At 34.5% G+C, this 20,137-nt stretch overlaps 1 protein-coding gene, 1 long non-coding RNA gene and 2 pseudogenes across 4 annotated transcripts in view; 1 reads left to right on the top strand and 3 right to left on the bottom strand.

Moving 5' to 3' along the window:
* LOC147384886 (cytochrome P450 76A1-like) overlaps positions 1 to 461 on the bottom strand; it is a 10,430-nt pseudogene extending 9,969 nt beyond the window's left edge. Inside the window, exon 1 of the transcript XR_015172453.1 lies at positions 300 to 461. The product of XR_015172453.1 is annotated as a cytochrome P450 76A1-like (transcript). The remainder of the gene's footprint in view (positions 1 to 299) is intronic.
* Positions 462 to 464: 3 nt separating this feature from the next.
* On the bottom strand, positions 465 to 2,268 carry LOC147384885 (cytochrome P450 76A1 pseudogene; annotated as a pseudogene).
* Positions 2,269 to 13,414: 11,146 nt separating this feature from the next.
* On the bottom strand, positions 13,415 to 18,203 carry LOC147384884 (cytochrome P450 76A1-like). Of its 2 annotated transcripts, XM_086424840.1 has the most exons (4): positions 17,903 to 18,199; positions 16,388 to 16,988; positions 14,720 to 15,130; positions 13,415 to 14,158 (listed from the first exon to the last, which is right to left on the bottom strand). In XM_086424840.1, the coding sequence occupies exons 2-4, from the start codon at positions 16,880 to 16,882 to the stop codon at positions 13,547 to 13,549; spliced, it is 1,518 nt and encodes a 505-aa protein (XP_086280966.1). In that variant the 5' UTR covers positions 16,883 to 16,988; positions 17,903 to 18,199; the 3' UTR covers positions 13,415 to 13,546. The 2 variants fall into 2 exon arrangements, with proteins under 2 accessions (XP_086280966.1, XP_086280967.1); XM_086424841.1 differs by lacking the exon at positions 16,388 to 16,988 and having other exon boundaries at positions 17,903 to 18,203.
* LOC147384883 (uncharacterized) lies at positions 17,922 to 19,576 on the top strand. Its single transcript, XR_015172442.1, has 2 exons — positions 17,922 to 18,060; positions 19,114 to 19,576. It is a non-coding gene; the product is annotated as an uncharacterized LOC147384883 (long non-coding RNA).
* The last annotated feature ends 561 nt before the right edge of the window (positions 19,577 to 20,137 follow it).

The following is a 20,137-nucleotide window of genomic DNA, read 5'->3' as shown; positions in this document are numbered from 1 at the left end:
CCGTGTGATCGATGTGTAATTTTTGAATTATATTTAGGATAATGGAAAGTAGACATACCCTTTATAAAAAATGGTTGGCCAAATGAGAATTTTAATTTATGTAAACTAATAATTTATTATTTTCTAAGATGATGTAAGCATCAGAGTGGATTTGATAGTATCTATGGACACAAAAATCAAAATTATAAGAAAGAAGTCAAACTTTAAGAGTTTGCTTCAAAAATCTCAAAGCATACCAAGCAAATACATTGAACAAAAAGTATAGAGAAATTAAAGAGTTTTAAGAAGTAGAGAATTACCAGCATCAAAATAACAATGTTTTTATCCGAAATTTTAGTGGGTTCCTCATTTCCATCACCTTCAAATTCCATCAACATATCCAAGAAATCCTTTCTCCTCTTATTTTCACTTTGTTCTTGTTTGTGAACACGCTTCTTGATAAAGCCAGAGACAATATTCATAGCTCATTCCATCTCTTGTTCGGCCTTCATTCTTATACCTTGTGGATCCAACCATTTAAGCAAGGGAAATAAGTCAGCTAAATTATGATCTCCATTCAACTTTATTATTCTATCCATTGTACTAAAGAACTCGAAACCCTCTTTGGATTGTGGATCCAACAAATCACGAGAGAAAAAGAGGTTGCCAAGCAAGTTGAAGGTCATTAGAAAGACGGAGTGTGCTAGTTGTACCCCATTATCACCTTGTACCTGATACAAAATTAGGTACACATCACATTTTAATAAGATATACATTGTTGATACAAATTATTTGCTTTTATTTATTTAAGATTACTCTTTATTTTCTCTAGACACTTTTATCATTGTTGTTAGTTGTAATTTAATTACGAACAATTGATAAAATTCTTTTGAGTTTGACACTCCCTCCACTTCTTAGTTGATATTTGAGATACCCTTGTGTTTACAAACACTAGACATGCCTCTTTCACATCAGTCTGTTCTAAGAGACTAACATCAAATGACTTAAATACCCTTTCCTCTTACCTAGAAAAAAGCCTTCAATTTTCAACTTCAAGGATAATTTTTAACCCTCATCCTTAAAATTCTCTCTACCCTTAAGATTCTCTTTACCTTAACAGCAAAAAATCTAGACGACAAGATGGTATTTTGTAGGACTATCAATGGATTGGAACATACACGAAATCCATCCATTTCGATACAATAAGGTTTTGATCCAATATCTTATCAGATCGGATATGGATCAATCATGTCTTGATCCGATAAAACATGAGAAAATATAATTATATTATATATTTTGTTCAATTAAGCATATGGAGTTTATTTAGGTCTTGTATATGTCAAAATGTGTTTGACCCTATCCGAGTCCGTGATTTGGATCCTAATATTGAGGTCCAATAAAACTCAATCCAATAGGAGTACGATTCGATGCTTTTATTAGATCTGTTCCGGATCGAATCCTATCCTTATCAAATTGTTACCAAATCGACCAGATTCGTTGACAACACTAGTATTTGGGAGTTGTATAAGACATTAGATTTTTTGGATAGAAAAATCAAGGTTTCTCTATTAGAGGACGAAAACAATGGATTGAAGAATAGGTTTAACAACCCGAGGGGTTGGCTTAATGGCAATTTTCGATAGATAAGCAGGTAATGCCTGTATGCATGAGTTCAATACCCAGTATGAGCATTAATTCCTCCGGAGCCAAGACGAACCCTCACTTACCTGATGCGTGTGATGTGCGGGCATTGCACGTGCCCAGGACTAATCCTTGAACCAACTGTTGAGTGTACTCCCATATCAGGCACAAATTGCCTCGTCTCTCTCCTTATAAGCTCTTGGGCCTATTCACTCATTGCCAATTGATTTTGAGTTGGACCCCAAATTTATCACTATAGACCTGGACAAAACCCAGATATGGGCCTGGTCCCTTGTCTATCCGTGGTTATCAAGTATATATTGCTTGTTTGAAATATCAAGAATCAATAAAATTACATTATTCTAAAGTACTTACCTGTGCTTCTTCTTCTATCCACCGAATCATATTGTCAACTTTTTCTCTCCTTATAAATGCAGTCTCATTGATCCTCTTATTGCTAAATATCTCTGCTGTGCAGATGCGTCTCAACATGCGCCAATATGGCCCGTATTGGGCAAATGCCATGGATCCATGATGATAGTTGTGGACTCTCAAGGCTTCGGTGACAGTTCGGTCTGCGAAAGAGATGTCATGGTTCTTGAACAATTCTTTCGCTGCTTCGGCCGATTGAATCACGACAGTCTTCATCGCACCTAAGCGTAAATGGATCACTGGCCCGTGTTTTCCATGTAGGTTGGCTAAGGCTGTGTGTGGAGAGGTTCCTAGATCAAACAAGTTGCCTATTATCGGCCATCCCCGTGGGCCTGGAGGCAACTTCCTTGATTTTTTATTTAGGATTTGATGGAGAAGAAGAATTGCTGAGAAACAAATGGTTGACACAACAATCAAGCTCCAAATCCAATCCTCCATGACTTGCTATCTTCTATCTATCAAAATGAGATGATGAGGTGTTCTTCTTCTTCACTTTAGTTCTACTATATATAAATCTTGGGGTGTCATATTTTTGTATGATTCCTGATATCTTCTGAAAACTTTGATTTGATTCCATTTTGTCCTTATTTTAGAGAATTCTATTGTCAAACCAAAAATTTTTAAGAGCACCCCATTCATATGTAAGAACCAAAGAACTAGCACACTTCTTGGGATGTTCTAAGTAAAAGTTGGTGTGGGAATAGAAGTTCTCGTTTTTATTATTTTTCTTTAACAGTGGTTATTATATAGGCAGAGTACTATTGGAATCTGACACCTCACATTGTTTGATGGGACTTCTTTACAGAAGTCAGCTCCAGCTCCAAAAGTCAGCTTCTGGAAGAAGCAGAAGCCTAGAGCCTGAAAAGCTACATTCAGCAGAAGCCTGTTCGTTACAGAAGCATATAAATTAGAAATTGATGTTCGTTTGACAGTTTTTTATTGCTGGATTCTGGTAAAATGACCAGAATACCCTTAATGTTGATAATGCATCTAAAATGCATCAAAAATGACTAAAATACCTTTATATATATATATAATTTTTAATTTAAATAAATTTATAAATTTTATGAATTTTATAATTTTATCAAAATTTCAGTAGCATCTGCTTTAAAAATGGACATATGAAAGATGACATTAATGCACTGATCATTATTATTGTCTCATCATCATCATCTGTATTATTTTATATAAAATATTATAGATGACTAATTTTCGAAAGAAAATTCAAATTTTTTATAAAAAAAATCTAGGATTTCAATTGGTGATTTTTCATTAATCACTGAAAACAAATTATATTAATCCCTAAATAGATAATATATAGTCATCTATTGTAAATTTTAGTTATTTTCCTTTTATCTCAACCGTCATTTGATGAACAGTAAACCTTTTATGCTTGTCTTTGAATCCTTAGACTTAAAAAAAATAAGTCTAATTTTATTTTTTATCTTAGAACTTGAGATGACATGTTTTTAAGAAAAAATCAAGACTTTTTCGGATAAGATTAAAGACAAGGGTATTTCCATCATTTTACATCAATATTTCATGAAAGACCAAAGAAAGATTATGTCATTAGTTTGAACTTTGAATTTCAAAACACACGGGATTATCTATAATGAGAATTTTTATTGGCACCCCAACTTTTACTTACTACACCCCATCTAAATTTTATAGTTGATGGTGGCAATGTGAAAATGTTAATTCCTATTTTAAATGCATTGTGTTAATTTTTTTATTGGGAAGTAGTGATAAATAATTTGAAGTAATTGGATTGTAATAAGTAAAAGTTGGGGTGCCAATAGAATTTCTCCATAACTAACAAAAAAAATCAGATTGCTTGGGGTGAAGTCATAATTAATGGTGTGGTAATAACACATCTCTTTATTTATTCTCAGATTTTTATCACCCTCTCTCTTTCCATTATATGTGGTGGACCCATCTAGCACAATTCTTTTTTTATTTTATTTAAAGAAGGGTACAAATCATTTGGTGGAATATTATTTAAAGAAGAGTGGCATTTAAGTCATTTTAAGTTGGTGGAATATTATTTAAAGAAGAAGGGCATTTAAGTCATTTTAAGTAAAACCGTTTTCGGTCTTGCTTCGCGCAAAAGCTCATTCGCGGAGCACCTCAAAGGCAGCTTCAATTTCGGACTTCAATCTGAAGCCCAATCAGCTCCAGAAGCCCAAATGAATACAATCCAACGGGCTTTTTAGGTTTAAAAGCAATAAAAGCTTAAAAAGTCCGGCTCCGAAGCCCAAACGAACAGGGCCTGGGCCTCCATGAAGAATCCAAAATTTATATATTTTAAAATATTAAAATTATTTTTATATTTCAAATGTCTAACCTTTGCAACTTGCAAGCATTAATATAATCCAAGCTCTCTGTCCAACACAAGTTGTAAGCAAATTATAAATGAAAGACGAGATTTGATGCAAGATTCTGGGCCTCCATGAAGAATCCAAAATTTTAAAACTTGAAAAAAATTAAAAATTAAAGAAAAAAAAAATTCTCCATTGACTTTGTAATATTCCACCATCCATTTTGAAAGTCTTTGATCAGGTCAAAATAGGCTACTTTTTATTTTTATTTATTGTCAATCTGATCTACCCCATCAAATTAGAGGGCTATGGCAATACATATGTGAGCCTAGCAAGCCTTAGCAAGGGTGGGAGTGTGACTAAGGGTCCGTTTGAAAGTAAGAATTCACATTGAGAGTTGGATATTCAAAGTGCTCAACCATCGAAAATTCAATTTTTGAAAATTAACGATGAATATTAATTATAACTATTGTGTTTTGTTGCTTGCAAAAGTTTATCTTGGAGTCATATAGAGCTCCAACTCCAATTAAAGTTTATCTTTAATGAAAAGCGCTGATAATATGACAGACTTGACGCACGCTGATGTTGAAGCACCTAACTTATTAAAAAATAAGAAGAGAAAGTTTCTCTCTTACCTGTTCTCTACCCACATATTTATTTTTTTAGATTTCAAATCTTAAAAAAGATCGTTGAACCCACATAGATTATCACATTGACAATCCAACAACACAGACATTTAGATTTCATGAAAATATTCATATTCAAAAGAGCAAAAAAAATTAATTTTCGAGCTTAATCCATGGTGTATAAAACGAACTGCTACTAAGCACCCACATGTAAAAATAAAATTTGACGGTGAAAAATAATTGTTTTTATTATTATTATTATTTAAAGTTCATATAATTTTATCCTCTACAACCTCATTTCATCGGATCATGATTTTGAAGGTCACAAGTTGATCAGATCTGAAAGTTTCTTTTTTTCACTATAAGCAAGAGAGAATCTCTTTTTTTTTTTAAATAATTTATGTGCTTCGTCAAGTACGAAAAATTTGTCACATTACCAGCTCTTCATTAAAACATGGAGGTGTAATTACCTTTGCTTCCTCTTCTATCCATCTGATCATATCATCCATTCTCTCGCTCTCTCTCTCTTTAGAAATACAGTCTCATTGATCCTTTTATTTTATTTTTATTTATTTATTTTTTGGAAGGTAATGGGGGGTATTTAGCGGACTCCCAGCCGATAAAAGAAAGTTACACTCTCACAAAGGATTTGCCCACGACATCTTCATTTACAATGGAATTCAGCTGAGTAGGGAACTTAGAAGGATACAAAGTTGAACTTTGAAAGGATTTAAACCACGACGCCAAAAAATCTGCAGCCTTATTTGTTTCTCTATAGATGAACGAGAATCTAACCTCATGAAATGACCTTGAGAGCTCCTTGATAGAGTTGATCATCCTCCTTGCTAAATAGCTCTGTTGTGGAGAGGCATCTCAACATGCGCCAATAAGGCCCATATTGGGAGAGAGCCAGGGATCCTTGGTTAAAATTTTGGGCTCTCATGGCTTTAGAGATGGTTCATCCCGTGAACAAGAGGTCATGGTTCTTGAACATCTCCTTGGCTGTTTTGGTCAAATGGATCACGACTGTGTTCACCGCACCAAAGCGTAATAACATGACAGGGCCCTATTTTAGACGTAAAGTGGCTAGGATTTGGTGTGGAATTGTTCCTAGATCAAACAAGTTGCCTACTATCGGCCATCCTCGTGGGCCTGGAGGTAATTTCCGATTGCGAATTTGGAGGAGAAGAAGAGCTGTTGTTGCTGAGAAACAAATGGTTGACCAAACAAACAAGCTCCAAACCCAATCTTCCACGACTTGTTATCTTCTACTATCTATTAAAATGAGATGATGAGGTGTTATTCTCCATTTAGAGGTTATGCCTAGGGATTATTTCATATCTAGCTTTCTCCTGGCTGTGATTTGATTCTATTTTGTCTTCGTCTAATAGTGGAATTATTCCACACCACCTTTTGCTAACGCCACATGAACTGTGTAATTCCTTGGGGATTTAAATTGGTGTGGCATTAGCCAAAGTTGGTGCGATAATAGCAGCTCTTTTAAATAAAATAACTCGAGCCTAGAGCTGGTAAAGAAAGGTTGGAGTGTCACGTTCAAGCAATATTTTTTATTTGAGGTATTAAAAACTAGGGATGAATGCACACAGTATTGGGATGCGATTGGATATGTGGCTGACATGGCAAGGGCACAGAATCATAGATCATTGTCTTTGGGATACACAAGAAAAAGATGAGTGGTTTTGTGCCCTTGCCACATCAGCTGCTTACCCAACCGCATACCAAGGATGTGAGCATTCATCATTATTCTAAAAACTATTGTTTCATTTCAAACCCTATGCAAGCAAGCATTAATTTTGAATAACGTTGTAAGTAAGAAATCATTATAAATGAAAGATGAGATTCATGGTCAAAAAAATTTGGTCGTAGAAAACTCAATCCAACGTCTTATAAAATCTGAATTGATGATATCTCCTATATTGAAAGCATCCCCAACTTATTACAAGAATACTTGCATTAAGAAATCCCTCAATGCATGTAATTTCAATTTGGAATTTTGTCAAAGGCTAATAATAAAACGACGTACTAAAATGTACTCAGCTGACATGGCAAGTGCACAAAACCGTAGATCTTTTTCCTTGTGTTTCTTGGAAAAAAAAAAAGATCTACAGTTCTATAAACTTGCCACGCTAGCCACGTACAGAATGCCATATGTTTTTGCGCATCCCTTTGTCATTACTCTTTATCAAATCCTAAATTGACATTTTTTTTTGTAAATTAGAAAATCCTCTCTAGTAAGTAAGAGATCTTGCATTTGAATAATAATAATAATAATCTAACCATGCATGTTTATAAGGTTAGAAGCCTTTTCTAATACCTAGGTTGGGAGCTTAATTATTCTAGTCAGGGGAAAAAAATTATGAGTATGGCAACGCACAAACATGTCATGGTAACCTCATTTCAAGAGAAAACGATAAATTATGAGTCTAACTAGCCTTACTAAGTTAGTAAGGATTTCACCCTTACTAAGAGTCCTTGGGCTCACCTTGTGGAATCCAAAATCATGATCCGATGCTTCAGGGGTTGTAGATGATAAAAAAATAATTCCAAAAAAAGTTATTTTCACTGTTGAATTTTAATTTTAAGTTTTGTAGTTATGTAGAAGTTCGGTAGCCATCCATTTTAAAACCTTGGATCAAGCCCAAATTTGTTTTTTAATTTGAATTTTTTTTATTTTGAATATGAGTTTTTCATAGAATCTAGAGATATGTGGTGTTTGATTGCTAATGTGGTAATCCATTTGAGCAAAGACCCTTAGGTTGTGTTTGGATTGAGAGAAGAGAAGAGAAACTCAATTTCTCTCCACCATGTTTGGATTTATAGAAGAGAATTGGGGATAATTTTGAAATTTTAAAATATCTTAAACGAGATATAGGGCAGAGTTGAAATTATAAAATATTTTAAAAGGCTTTCTCTCCACTTTTGGAGAGAAAGAAAACTCACCTATTTTTCTCTCCACTTTTGGATTGTTAAGTGTGGAGAGAAGAGAAAAGAATTGGAGAGAAGAGGAGAGAAAAAAAAAAGTGAGTTGTCTTTCTCTCTAAAAGTGGAGAGAAATGGAGAAAAACCCTTTTAAATTATTTTATAATGTCAACTCTACCCCTAGATCTCTTTTAAGATATTTTAAAATTTCAAAGTTGTCCCAAATTCTCTCCGGTCAATTCAAACTTGGTGGAGAGAAATTGAGTTTCTCTTCCCTTCTCTTAATGAGCTTCTCTTCTCTCCATTTCTCTCAATCTAAACATAGCCTAAGGGTCCTTTGCTCAAATGAATTACCACATTAGAAATCCAATACCATACCACTAAATTCTATGAAAAACTCATATTCAATTATATAAAGAAAAACCAATTTTGTTGGGCTAGATCCAAGTTTTTAAAAATGGATGGTTACTGAACTTCCACATAACTCAAAAACTTAAAATTAAAATTCAATGGTGAAAAATAACTTTTTTTTGGAATTGTTTTTTTCCATCTACAACCCTGAAGCATCGAATCATGATTTTGGATGCCACAAGGTGAGCCCAAGGACCCTTAGTAAGGGTGAAATCCTTACTAACTTAGTAAGGCTAGTTAGACTCATAATTTATCGTTTTCTCTTGAAATGCGGTTATGATGACATGTTCGTGTGTTGTCATACTCATAAGTTTTTTCAGTAGGGCCAGCCTGACTAGAATTATTAAGCTCCCAGCCTAGGGATTAGAAAAGGCTTCTAACCCTTACAAACATGCATGGTCAGATTTTTTTTTTTTTTTTTCCCCAAATGCGAGAGCTCTCACTTACTAGGAGGAATTTCTTGTTCACAAAAAAATGCCAATTTAGGATTTGACAAAGGGACGCGTTAAAACATATGCAGTTTGTACGTGGTTGGCGTGGCAAGTGCATAGAACTGTAGATCTTTTTTACTTCTTCTTTTCCAGGGTACACAAGGAAAAAGATCTACGGTTTTGTGCACTTTCCATGTCAGCAGAGTACATTTTAGTGCGTCATTTTATTATTAGTCTTTGACAAAATTCCAAATTGAAATTACATGCATTGAGGGATTTCTTAATGCAAGTATTCTTATAATAAGTTGGGGATGCTTTCAATACGGGAGATATCTTGTGATTGATCAATTCAGATTTTATTAGACGTTGGATTGAATTTTCTATGACCAAATTGTTTTGCCCATATGAGTATCATCTTTCATTTATAATGATTTCTTGCTTACAATGTGTATTCAAAATTAATGCTTGCTTGTGTAGGGTTTGAAATGCAACAATAGTTTTTAGAATAATGATGAATGCACGCGTTCTTGGTATGCGGCTGATGTGGCAAGGGCACAGAACCGCACATCTTTTTCTTGTGTATCCCAATGAAAACAATCTATGATTCTGTGCCCTTGCCACGTCAACCGCATCCCATGACTGTATGCATTCATCACGACCCTAGTTTTTAATACCTTATAGTAAATAAAAAACAACTCTGAACACATGCTAATCAATATCTAATTTTAAGGAAAGGGGGAAAATATCAAAACTCGAATGCATGGGACTAGAGTCCATGGAGTGCTGGAATCTGACTTTGTGTTAGTTCACACCTTTAAAAGACTTCATATAATATAGAATTTATTATTTCTGCATTTGTCATCTTCCATGGAGGTTTTGCACCTTTGAGATTCTCCTCTCTATGTGACATGTTTTCCCGGTTGGCTTATAGGTTTGCCATAGTTACCTCTTGGAATTCCTTATGAACAATACACTAATCCATCAACATTCTCTACATAGCACTATTATTTTGTATTTAATGAGAACATAAAAAACTAGATGGCTTAATGTTAAGTGCAACATAAATTTAATTACAAGTGCTTTCTGATTGTTCAGAGATGTTGCATGACAGAGCTCAGCTCACAGAGGTCCAGCATTAACACAAGAAGAAGTGCTGGTTGCAATCCATGACATCAATCCTGAGAAAAATGGAATTTCACTTAAGAAGGCATGTTTTCTTTGATTCTTTTTAACATGACTCTTCAATTCTTAAAAGTGACAATGCATTGTTTTGTTAAACCATCAAGATGACCTAATGGAATAACCCTTATCTATGCCAACAACTGGTCCATATGCATGATCGTAATCATCCAATATGTCAGTCTTTTGGTTGGTGGTAACTACAGAGGTTCAAAATATTGTTTTACAAATGCATTCGTGGTCTATGCTTTGAGGCTCACTTCGGGGAGAAGCTCTAAAAAAGAGCTTTGGTGTTTCAAAGGAAATGCACATTTCCTATGATGGCTTACATCATATTCAAAGAGGTGTTAAACAACCGACACCTTCAGAAAGTCCATACCTTTTGACTAAGGTGCGCATCGTGGGGATCTGTTGTATTTCATTTTTTTTTTTTCTTCCATTTGTTGTGGTATCATTACGTAAAGTCCCTACCATTGCATACATTTCTCTGTATAATATTTTGCTTACCTGAAGGTCCTTGACTACAACCAAAGTTGCCAACTTGGTTAATCAATAAGGTTTGTGAGTGTTAATGCCACAGACCTATGATGAAAACCCCCATCATTACACCTTGATACCTATCCCCCCCCTTCCAAAAAAGAAAAGAAGAAGATACCTATATACATTACATACACACCTTGTTTAGCCCTAGTTCTACAATCTCTGGTTTTAGTCTTAGAACGGTTTTTTGTTTTTTCAGTTAAGAGTGTTTGTTACTCTTTGATTTTTATTCGTGGGAGTAAACTTTGTACTTATGAAGTGTGAAACTATGGGCATGGTTCAGTTTTAATTTCGTTTTGACCAATTTGGATTTGGATGTTGAACTTTTGGTGGTTAATTTTAAACTTATGCATACACATGGAAAAGGTTACATGGACCAAAGGAACATGTCGAGCCTAGACCAAGGTCCTCATTAAATCTTAACAAAATTTATAAAAGAAAACATTTTTTTTCCCAATCAAAGGGCTAGGATTATATTAATGCTTGTAAGTTGCAAACGTAGGATATTTGAAATATAAAAATAATTTTAATATTTTAAAATATATAAATAAATTATGGTTTGATTATGATACTCCTAGTCTCCCACCATCCCATATGTGAGGGGCCAGGTTCCAATAATACTCTACCTAGGGGCGAAGCTAGTAAGGAGCTGGTGGGGGCAATTGCCCCCACAGAACTTTAAGACACCCCTATATTTTCAACTAATTACTAGGGTGGAGCCTTCTATAGCCTCAGTTTACTGATAAAAAAAAAGAGGGCTGTGGTGTTGGATTATTATTTTTTCTTTTTCTATTTATCAGTGAGCTGAGGATAGAGGTCCCCTCCCTTTTTTTATTAATCACTTCAATCTGAGATAAGCCGTGGGCCCAACCATCTTGGTAAGATTGAAAATCTTACTAAGTTGTCGGGCTAGCTTGACCCTTCATGCATTTCCAACATCCTACGTTAGCAACAATTAAATGGCCCAGCCTTTTGTATTTATTGGTACAAGAAAACATTATAAATAGAAGACAAGGTTTGATGCAAGATTCTGAGCAGTAAGGAATTTTTTTAAAAACTCTTTCAAATTTTCAACATGAAGATGCTGACACGTCATGAGTGAGAAAAGTTTCATTTAGGACCTCCAAGTGGAATCTAAAATTTTAAATAGGTTTTTTGTATTTTTTCTCTTCTTCTCTAAATCTTATTTATTCCATGAAACGTAGAGGGTTGTGGTGTTATTTGGCTGACTAGGCAATCCATGTTTTTTGATTATTGGATGTAGATTACAAGAAATGAAAAATAATTTATATAGAAAACAAAATCCGAGTTAAAAATAAAATTTTATTCTATCTAATCTAAAAGAAAGATGATCCCATGTACAGATGTACACTTTATTATAATGCATCTTATCTAATACTCTATCACTATGTGAAAATTGGAAAATTTAATGGGCTCATGAATTTTAGGAATCAAATTTTGTCTTTCTAGGGGCATTGAAATGTTTAATTGTTCCTAGATTCGATTGCTTACAACCATCGAATTTCTTCCATCCTCCATTAATTTGATAGTTTTAACTTATCCAAGGATGAAAATACATGTCGACAAGGGGGAAACAAGGTCCCCCCAATTTTTTTTATATGTATATTCTCTTGAGGTAAAAAAAATTGTTCACAGTTTGGGTTGATGAGCTACATATGGATTGTGGGTAGCACCGACAATACATTTTATAGAGAGATTTTCCGGATAGACCTATCTATTGCAATTTTATTTTAAAAACACCCTTAGTTTATCAAATTTGTTAATGAACAAACCTTACTGTATAGCTCATTTAAAAAAAAAATTGTTTTTAACAAACCTTACTGTATAGCTCATTTTAAAAAAAAATTTGTTTGTTTTAGTTGTGCATATCATGAACATAATAGGATTATGCCAAAGATTTCTATGATGCTTGGTTGGTAACATTTTAAATCAGTTTTGATTATTAAATGCATGTCATGATGTTAGAATTTCGTTTTAGGCATGTTAAATTCATTGCTAATTCGCTGTAAATCACTCTGTGACTCTAAATAAGAGCAACTGTGGTCCAATCTATATTTTATTCTTAAGGATCAGGTTCCGATAACTCATGAAGAATGATCAGGTTCCGATAACTCATGAAGAATGACTCTTGGAAAAAACACATATTTCTCACTCTATTATTACGATTAAACGATTAAAACTAATTGACCTAACCCAAATCACTTGTAGAAATAAAGTTTAACTAGTAGCATGGAATTGGTGCTAACCGAGACTTAGATTAAAGCCTTAATCAAGAATTCATATATAGTCAAACCTTGTTCTTAGACCACAAAACTTGGTGAATAGCAAAATTGTAGACTCGAAAAAGATCAAAATCCAGCTCAAAACACAAAACCTAACAAATTAAAGACCTCTCTCCGAACTTATCTGGGCTGGGTACCTTGCAAATCAGTCAAAGTTAATATAAGACATTATGATATATATATAAAAGACACGTTTTTTATTTTTTATTATGAAAAACAATGGCCATGGAATAAATTTTATTAATTGTATCAGCATATATTGCAAAGTATCATACAACCCTTATCCTATAAAATTTGAGGTTGGCTATAGTGACATACCTCGTGGAAAAAAAAACAGAAGCAAAAAAAATTACATTTTTTTTTTTGGATACCTTGAAATACTGAGCTATCTTGGCCGATTGGACTTTTCATGATGGATCAAAATATTTTCTAATGTTTTATTTAATGTGTTATATGTAATATTTTTTCAAAAATAACAAATTATACGATCTAAACAAAATTGTACAAATATAATTTTTTCACTAATCATAGTTGAATCACCAGTCATTGTGCTGACTTTATTAGATGGTAGATTTCACGAATACTAAGAGGGGTTTATATGGAAAACAAAATCATAGTTAAAAATTAATTCTACATTGAAGATGATCCAGGTACCAATATACACCTTATTATAATACATCACATTTAATATTCTAAAATGAACACAATAGATGATTCTTTCAGCATGATTCATTCAAGTTCCACTATTACATACCTCGCTTTCTAGGTATTGCTTTAAGTGGAGTAGCCTTTCGCAGTGTGAATCCTATCCTATCATTCATGTCAATCGTTTCTGGACTTAAACCATGTTCTAATTCCCATTCAAAATAGTGTAGGAGTGATCCGAGAACAAAGTGAACAACTTGGTGAGCGAATGGAAGGCCAACACAAATCCGTCGTCCAGCCCCAAATGGAATTAGCTCAAAATGTTGTCCACGATAGTCAATATCGGAGCCCAAGAACCTCTCAGGCTTAAAGGATAAAGGATCATCCCAAGAATTTGGATCCCTTCCTATTGCCCATGCATTCACAAATACCTGTGTATCCTTGGGTATCAAATACCCCATGAAGAAATTGTCATTTACAGCCCTGCGTGGAATCAAGAAAGGAGCTGGAGGATGCAATCTTACTGTCTCCTTCACCACAGCTGGTAAATATTGAAGGTTGTCGATATCGCTCTCTTCAAACTTTTTGTTCGACCCCACAACTTGTATTAGCTCAGTGCACACCTTACTCATTGACTTGGGGTTGCGGAGTAGCTCTGTCATCACCCATTCTATTGTGCTGCTCGTCGATTCAGTGCCAGCAAAAAACATTTCCTACACAATGTAGGCATTTAGGGGTATGTGTAAAAGTAAAAGACAATGTAGTCAATCTCCCAATATGCATATTTCACCTCAAAATTCTCAAATTCAAAATTTTAATCACTAAATAAATCCCGAATCCATGGCTAGACTATATAGTCAATATGAGACTATGAGAGAGATCTAACTCCCTAACTAGGTAACTAGATGAGGTAAACCTTTACATGATACATGAATAGAATTATAACCAATTCAAAAAATCATGAGAATCATTGCAAATGGTTGATTGAGCTTTGAACCGAGTAACCGATGTGTAATTTTTGAATTATATTTAGGATAATGGAAAGTAGACATACCCTTTATAAAATATGGTTGGCCAGATGAGAATTTTAATTTATATAAACTACTAATTTATTATTTTCTAAAATGATAGGGTATCTATCGACACAAAAATCAAACTTATAGGGAAGAAGTCAAAATTTAAGAGTTTGCTTGAAAAATCTCAAAGTGTACCAAGCAAATACATTGAACAAAAAGTATAGAGAAATTAAAGAGTTCTAAGAAGTAGAGAATTACCAGCATCAAAATAACAATGTTTTTATCAGAAATTTTAGTGGGTTCCTCATTTCCATCACCTTCAAATTCCATCAACACATCCAAGAAATCCTTTCTCCTCTTATTTTCACTTTGTTCTTGTTTGTGAACACGCTTCTGCATAAAGCCAGAGACAATATTCATGGCTCGTTCCATCTCTTGTTCGGCCTTCATTCTTATACCTTGTGGATCCAACCATTTAAGCAAGGGAAAGTAGTCAGCTAAATTATGACCTCCAGTCAACTTTATTATTCTATCCATTGTACTAAAGAACTCGAAACCCTCTTTGGATTGTGGATCCAACAAATCACGAGAGAAGAAGAGGTTGCCAAGCAAGTTGAAGGTCATTAGAAAGACGGAGTGAGCTACTTGTACCCCATTATCACCTTCTACCTGATACAAAATTAGGCACACATCACATTTTAATAAGATATACATTGGTGATACAAATTATTTGCTTTTATTTATTTAAGATTACTCTTTATTTTCTCTAGACACTTTTATCATTGTTGTTAGTTGTAATTTAATTAAGAACAATCAATAAAATTCTTTTGATTTTGACACACCCTCCACTTCTTAGTTGATATTTGAGATACCCTTGTGTTTAAAAACACTAAACATGCCTCTTCCACATCAGTCTCTTCTAAGAGACTAACATTAAATGACTTAAATACCCTTTCCTCTTACCTAGCAAAAAGCCTTCAATTTTCAACTTCAAGGATAATTTTTAACCCTCATCCTTAAGATTCTCTCTACCTTAACAGTAAAAAATCTAGACGACAAGATAGTATTTTCTAGGACTATCAATGGATTGGAACATACGTGAATCCATCCATTTCGAAACAATAAGGTTTCAATCCAATAACTTATCAGATCTGATATGGATCAATCATGTCCTGATCCGATAAAACATGAGAAAATATAATTATATTATATATTTTGTTCAATTACGCATATGGAGTTTATTTAGGTCTTGGATATGTCAAAATGTGTTTGACCCTATGTGAGTATGCGATCTGGATTCTAATATTGAGGTCCAATAAAACCCGATTCAATAAGAGTACAATCCGATGCTCTTATTAGATCTGTTCTAGATCGAATCCTATCCTTATCGAATTGGTACCAAAACAATCAGATTACAGCACTAGTATTTGGGAGTTGTGTAAGACATTGGATTTTTAGGATAGAAAAATCAAGGTTTCTCTACTAGCGGATGAAGACAATGGATTGATGAATAGGTTTAACAAACCGAGGGGTTGGCTCAATGGCAATTTTGGACAGATAAGCGGGTAATGTCTATAGCTCATGAGTTTGATACCCAATGTGAGCATTAATTCCTCAGGGGCCAAGGTGAACCCTCACTTACCTGGTGCATGTGATGTGCTGGCATTGCACGTCCCCAAGACTAGTCCTTGAACCAATTGTTGAGTGTAGTCTCACATTGGACACAAATTGCCTTGTCTCTGTCCTTATAAGTTCTTGGGCCTCTCCACTCATTGCCAATTGGTTTTGAGTTGGACCCCCAAATTTATCACTATGGACCTGGACAAAGCCCAGATATTGGTCCGGTCCCTTGTCTAAAGGATACATGGTTATCAAATATATATATATAGCAAGAATCAATAAATTACATTATTGTAAAGTACCTACCTGTGCTTCTTCTTCTATCCATCGAATCATATCGTCAACTTTTTCTCTCCTTAAAAATGCAGTCTCATTGATCCTCTTATTGCTAAATATCTCTGCTGTGCAGATGCGTCTCAACATGCGCCAATATGGCCCATATTGGGCAAGTGCCATGGATCCATGATTATAGTTGTGGACTCTCATGGTTTCGGTGACAGTTCGGCCTGCAAAAGAGATGTCATGGTTCTTGAACAACTCCTTCGCTGCTTCAGCTGATTGAATCACGACAGTCTTCATTGCACCCAAGCGTAAATGGATCACCGGGCCGTGTTTTCCATGTAGGTTGGCTAAGGCTGTGTGTGGAGAGGTTCCTAGATCAAACAAGTTGCCTATTATTGGCCATCCCCGTGGACCTGGAGGCAACTTCCTTGATTTTTTATTTAGGATTTGATGGAGAAGAAGAATTGCTGAGAAGCAAATGGTTGACACAACAATCAAGCTCCAAATCCAATCTTCCATGACTTGTTATCTTCTATCTATCAAAATGAGATGATGAGGTGCTCTTCTTCTTCACTTTAGTTCTACTAAATATAAATCTTGGGGCAGGGGCGGAGCCAGGATTTTCCTGTAGTGGGGGCAAACTATGGTTATTTGTATAGTGAAGATGCATGGTTCTAGGGAGAAATTAAGACGTCTTTAGTTTGAAGTTGAAGAAAATGATAGTCAGGTCATTTTCAATTAATATTTGAGAAGTCCTGTCAAGAGGCAATGTCATCAACAAAAATTGAAGAGGTGAGGGAGCTGGGACAAATGAGCATGTAATTAGTTGAAAATATAGGGGTGTCTCGGAAACAAATGGGGCATGTTATTCATATTTTCAAATAAAAGTTTAGCCTCGTGTGAGGCTCTCCATCAAAGAGACGGTTGTGATGATATAGGTTTTCAAGAAAAATGTACCTAGGACTGTCAACGGATTGATATCCGATTGGATAGTGCTATATCCGAATTCGAATCCAAATTTTTTTAGTGATATCCGAATTCGAATTCGAATCCGATAGGATATCACTAACGAATATTCGAATTCGTATCCAAATAAATTATCGGATATCCGATTCGAAATTTATTATTCAAAAATTATCCAAAAATTATCCGAAATGGAAAATTTAAAATAAGATAAAATAAAGAACTATGAAGTTTTGGGCAGAAAATTTAGGGTCTTTCAGAAAAGGGTTAGGGAAAGGTAGAAAACCATGGATTTAGTAACTCTTCAACCTTGATATTCTTACAATTTCAACCTACAAACTAGAAGGCAAAACAGATCTTTTAGATAAGTAGAAACCATGGAATTTTTTTATAGAAAAACCAAGGATTTTCTGCAAATTGGTTAGGCGGTATGGTTGAAAACGATCAATCAAAGAGCACCGTAATTTAAAAGCTTGAAGATGGTGAGATTTGAAAGAAAACTCAAGGGTTATTGCGGTTCGAGTCTTTGAGAATTGAGATTGAAGAGAGAGAGAGAGAGAGAGAGAGTTTACATACTTGGCTGTTCGACGCCAATGCCGAAGGTGATGCCGTGACAACAAGGGGATGAGGTCGTGAGGAGATGAGGGGCTGAGCCGCTGAGAGAGATTCCGACGGTGACATCGTGACTGCGAGGGGTTGAGATCCTTGAAGACTATTAGGGGCGACGGGCTGAGGTCTGTAATCAGTTCGACAGAAATTCTGACCGTAGAGGAAAAAAAATTCATTTATTTTGAAATTAAAATAAAATCATATTTATTTATTATTCTTTTCAATCGGATATTATCGAATTCAAATTCATCGATATCCGAATTCGTATCCGAAACACTATCTGATATTCAAAACTATTCGAATCCGAATTCGATATTCGAAAATTTCGGATAATATCCAATTTTTTGAATTCGAATTGAGATTTCGACTATCCATTGACAAGTCTAAATGTATCCCTAGAAAAAAAAATTGTATTGGTTCCTAAGTGATCAATATTGATTTTTAGGAAATATTCGTTATTCATCTTATCTCAATTGTGTGTTTGATGGAAGAGTTGGAATCTAGTGTTTTCAAAAATAATAAAATAATAAAATGACAGTGATGTAATTGTCCATAGAAGAATTTGTGGTTTATAATCCAAGATATTGAATGCATTTTTGGATGTGGTGTTCGATTCAAAGTATCCAACTAATTAGAAAACTATTCAAGTAAAGTTGGTTTATTAATAAGATAGAGACGGGTGAAGTCAGACTTTTCCTGTAATGGGGGCAAACTATGGTTAGTTGTATAGTGAAGATGAATTATTTAAGGGAGAAATTAAGAAGTTTTTAGTTAGAAATAGAAGAAAATGATAGTAAGGTCATTTCCAATTAATATTTGAGAAGTCTCGATCAAGAGGCAATGTCATCAACAAAAAATTGAGAGGTGAGGGAGTAGGGACAAATGAGGCATGTAATTAATTGAAAATATAGCGGTGTCCCAAAGTTTTGTGGGAGCAAAAATTTGAGAAAGGTGAGAGTGTGGGGGGGCAAATGGGGAGAGAGGTGAGAGAGTGGGGATAAATGGAACATGTAATTAGTTGAAAATATAGGGGTGTGATAAGGTCTCAATTATTCGATTTTGAGACCGTAATTACACTAAGATTATCATCATATAATTGTTAGTTTCCATAAATAATTGTAAAATCAAATTATTTATCCAAATTAATAAAGCTAATGAGATATTATTGCTAAATGCAGAAAAATAAAGCGCACGTGAAAGTTGCCAAACGATTAACAAAGTCGGTTACAATGTGCGTGCAAAAAGGAGAAAAATGATCGAAAATGAGTTGTAAAGGGCGCCACGTCACCTCGCCGTGGTTGGGCTAGGCTGCTCCGCGGTGATCTCGAGGAATTTGTCCTCGAGATTTACATGAGATGTTCGAGAAGCTTCGATGGTTATAACAGAATGATTCCTTCGAATCAAATAATCCGCCAAATCAACCCGAATACCCGAATACGAATGTTATAAATTGGAAGGTTGATTTTAAAGAGAGGGGCTCTCTTCTTCTATAATTTTCTGGTTTTCTTTCTTTAATTCTCTGTAATTTTCTTCTTTGAGAGAGCTTTTGATTGTAGTGAGAACAACAAGAGTGATTTCATCATCTATTTTTTATTGTAACTCTTTTGGAGATCCATTCAAGAAGGGACCAAGTTGCATCTTCATCTTCTTCACCCATCTTCTCTTTTCTTTTATTATTTTCTACAATTATAATCCTTACAATGAGTGACTAGAATCTTCTTAGAGAGTTCAATAATGCCAAAACAAGTCCATCCATTTAATGTAGTTTAAATTCATTATTCTTGCTTGTCTTATTAATTATTCTATAAATTCTCCTTTGATTAAATCCCTTAACTTATGTTTTTGATTCAAACTTTGATAGTCATTACTTAGATAAGTTCAAGAATGACTATGCTCTGTGAAGAATTGAAATATAGGTTAAGCAATATTAATTAAATCAGTATTTTCATGAATGATCATTGGTTACATTCAATGATTAAACGGTTCCACTTTCCGATCCATGAGCAATTACTTGCTACATGGATTGAGTTAGATTCGGAATTAATTTACATTATGGATGGTTTGTGAATGCTACATTGAACTCTCTAATCTCCCTTTCTTTTATCTTCAACCTGATCGATTGTAAAGCTTGCAATAAAGATGCAGAGATAGAGATTTGAACTAAGACTTTGGGCAAGTCGAATTCGTTCCACAGGGACAGTT

The sequence above is a fragment of the Akebia trifoliata genome, chromosome 15 (assembly GCF_017979445.1).
Source record: "Akebia trifoliata isolate Shusen 1 chromosome 15, ASM1797944v1, whole genome shotgun sequence".
Taxonomy (NCBI): Eukaryota; Viridiplantae; Streptophyta; class Magnoliopsida; order Ranunculales; family Lardizabalaceae; genus Akebia; species Akebia trifoliata.
This window is presented reverse-complemented; position numbering and strand designations above follow the sequence as displayed.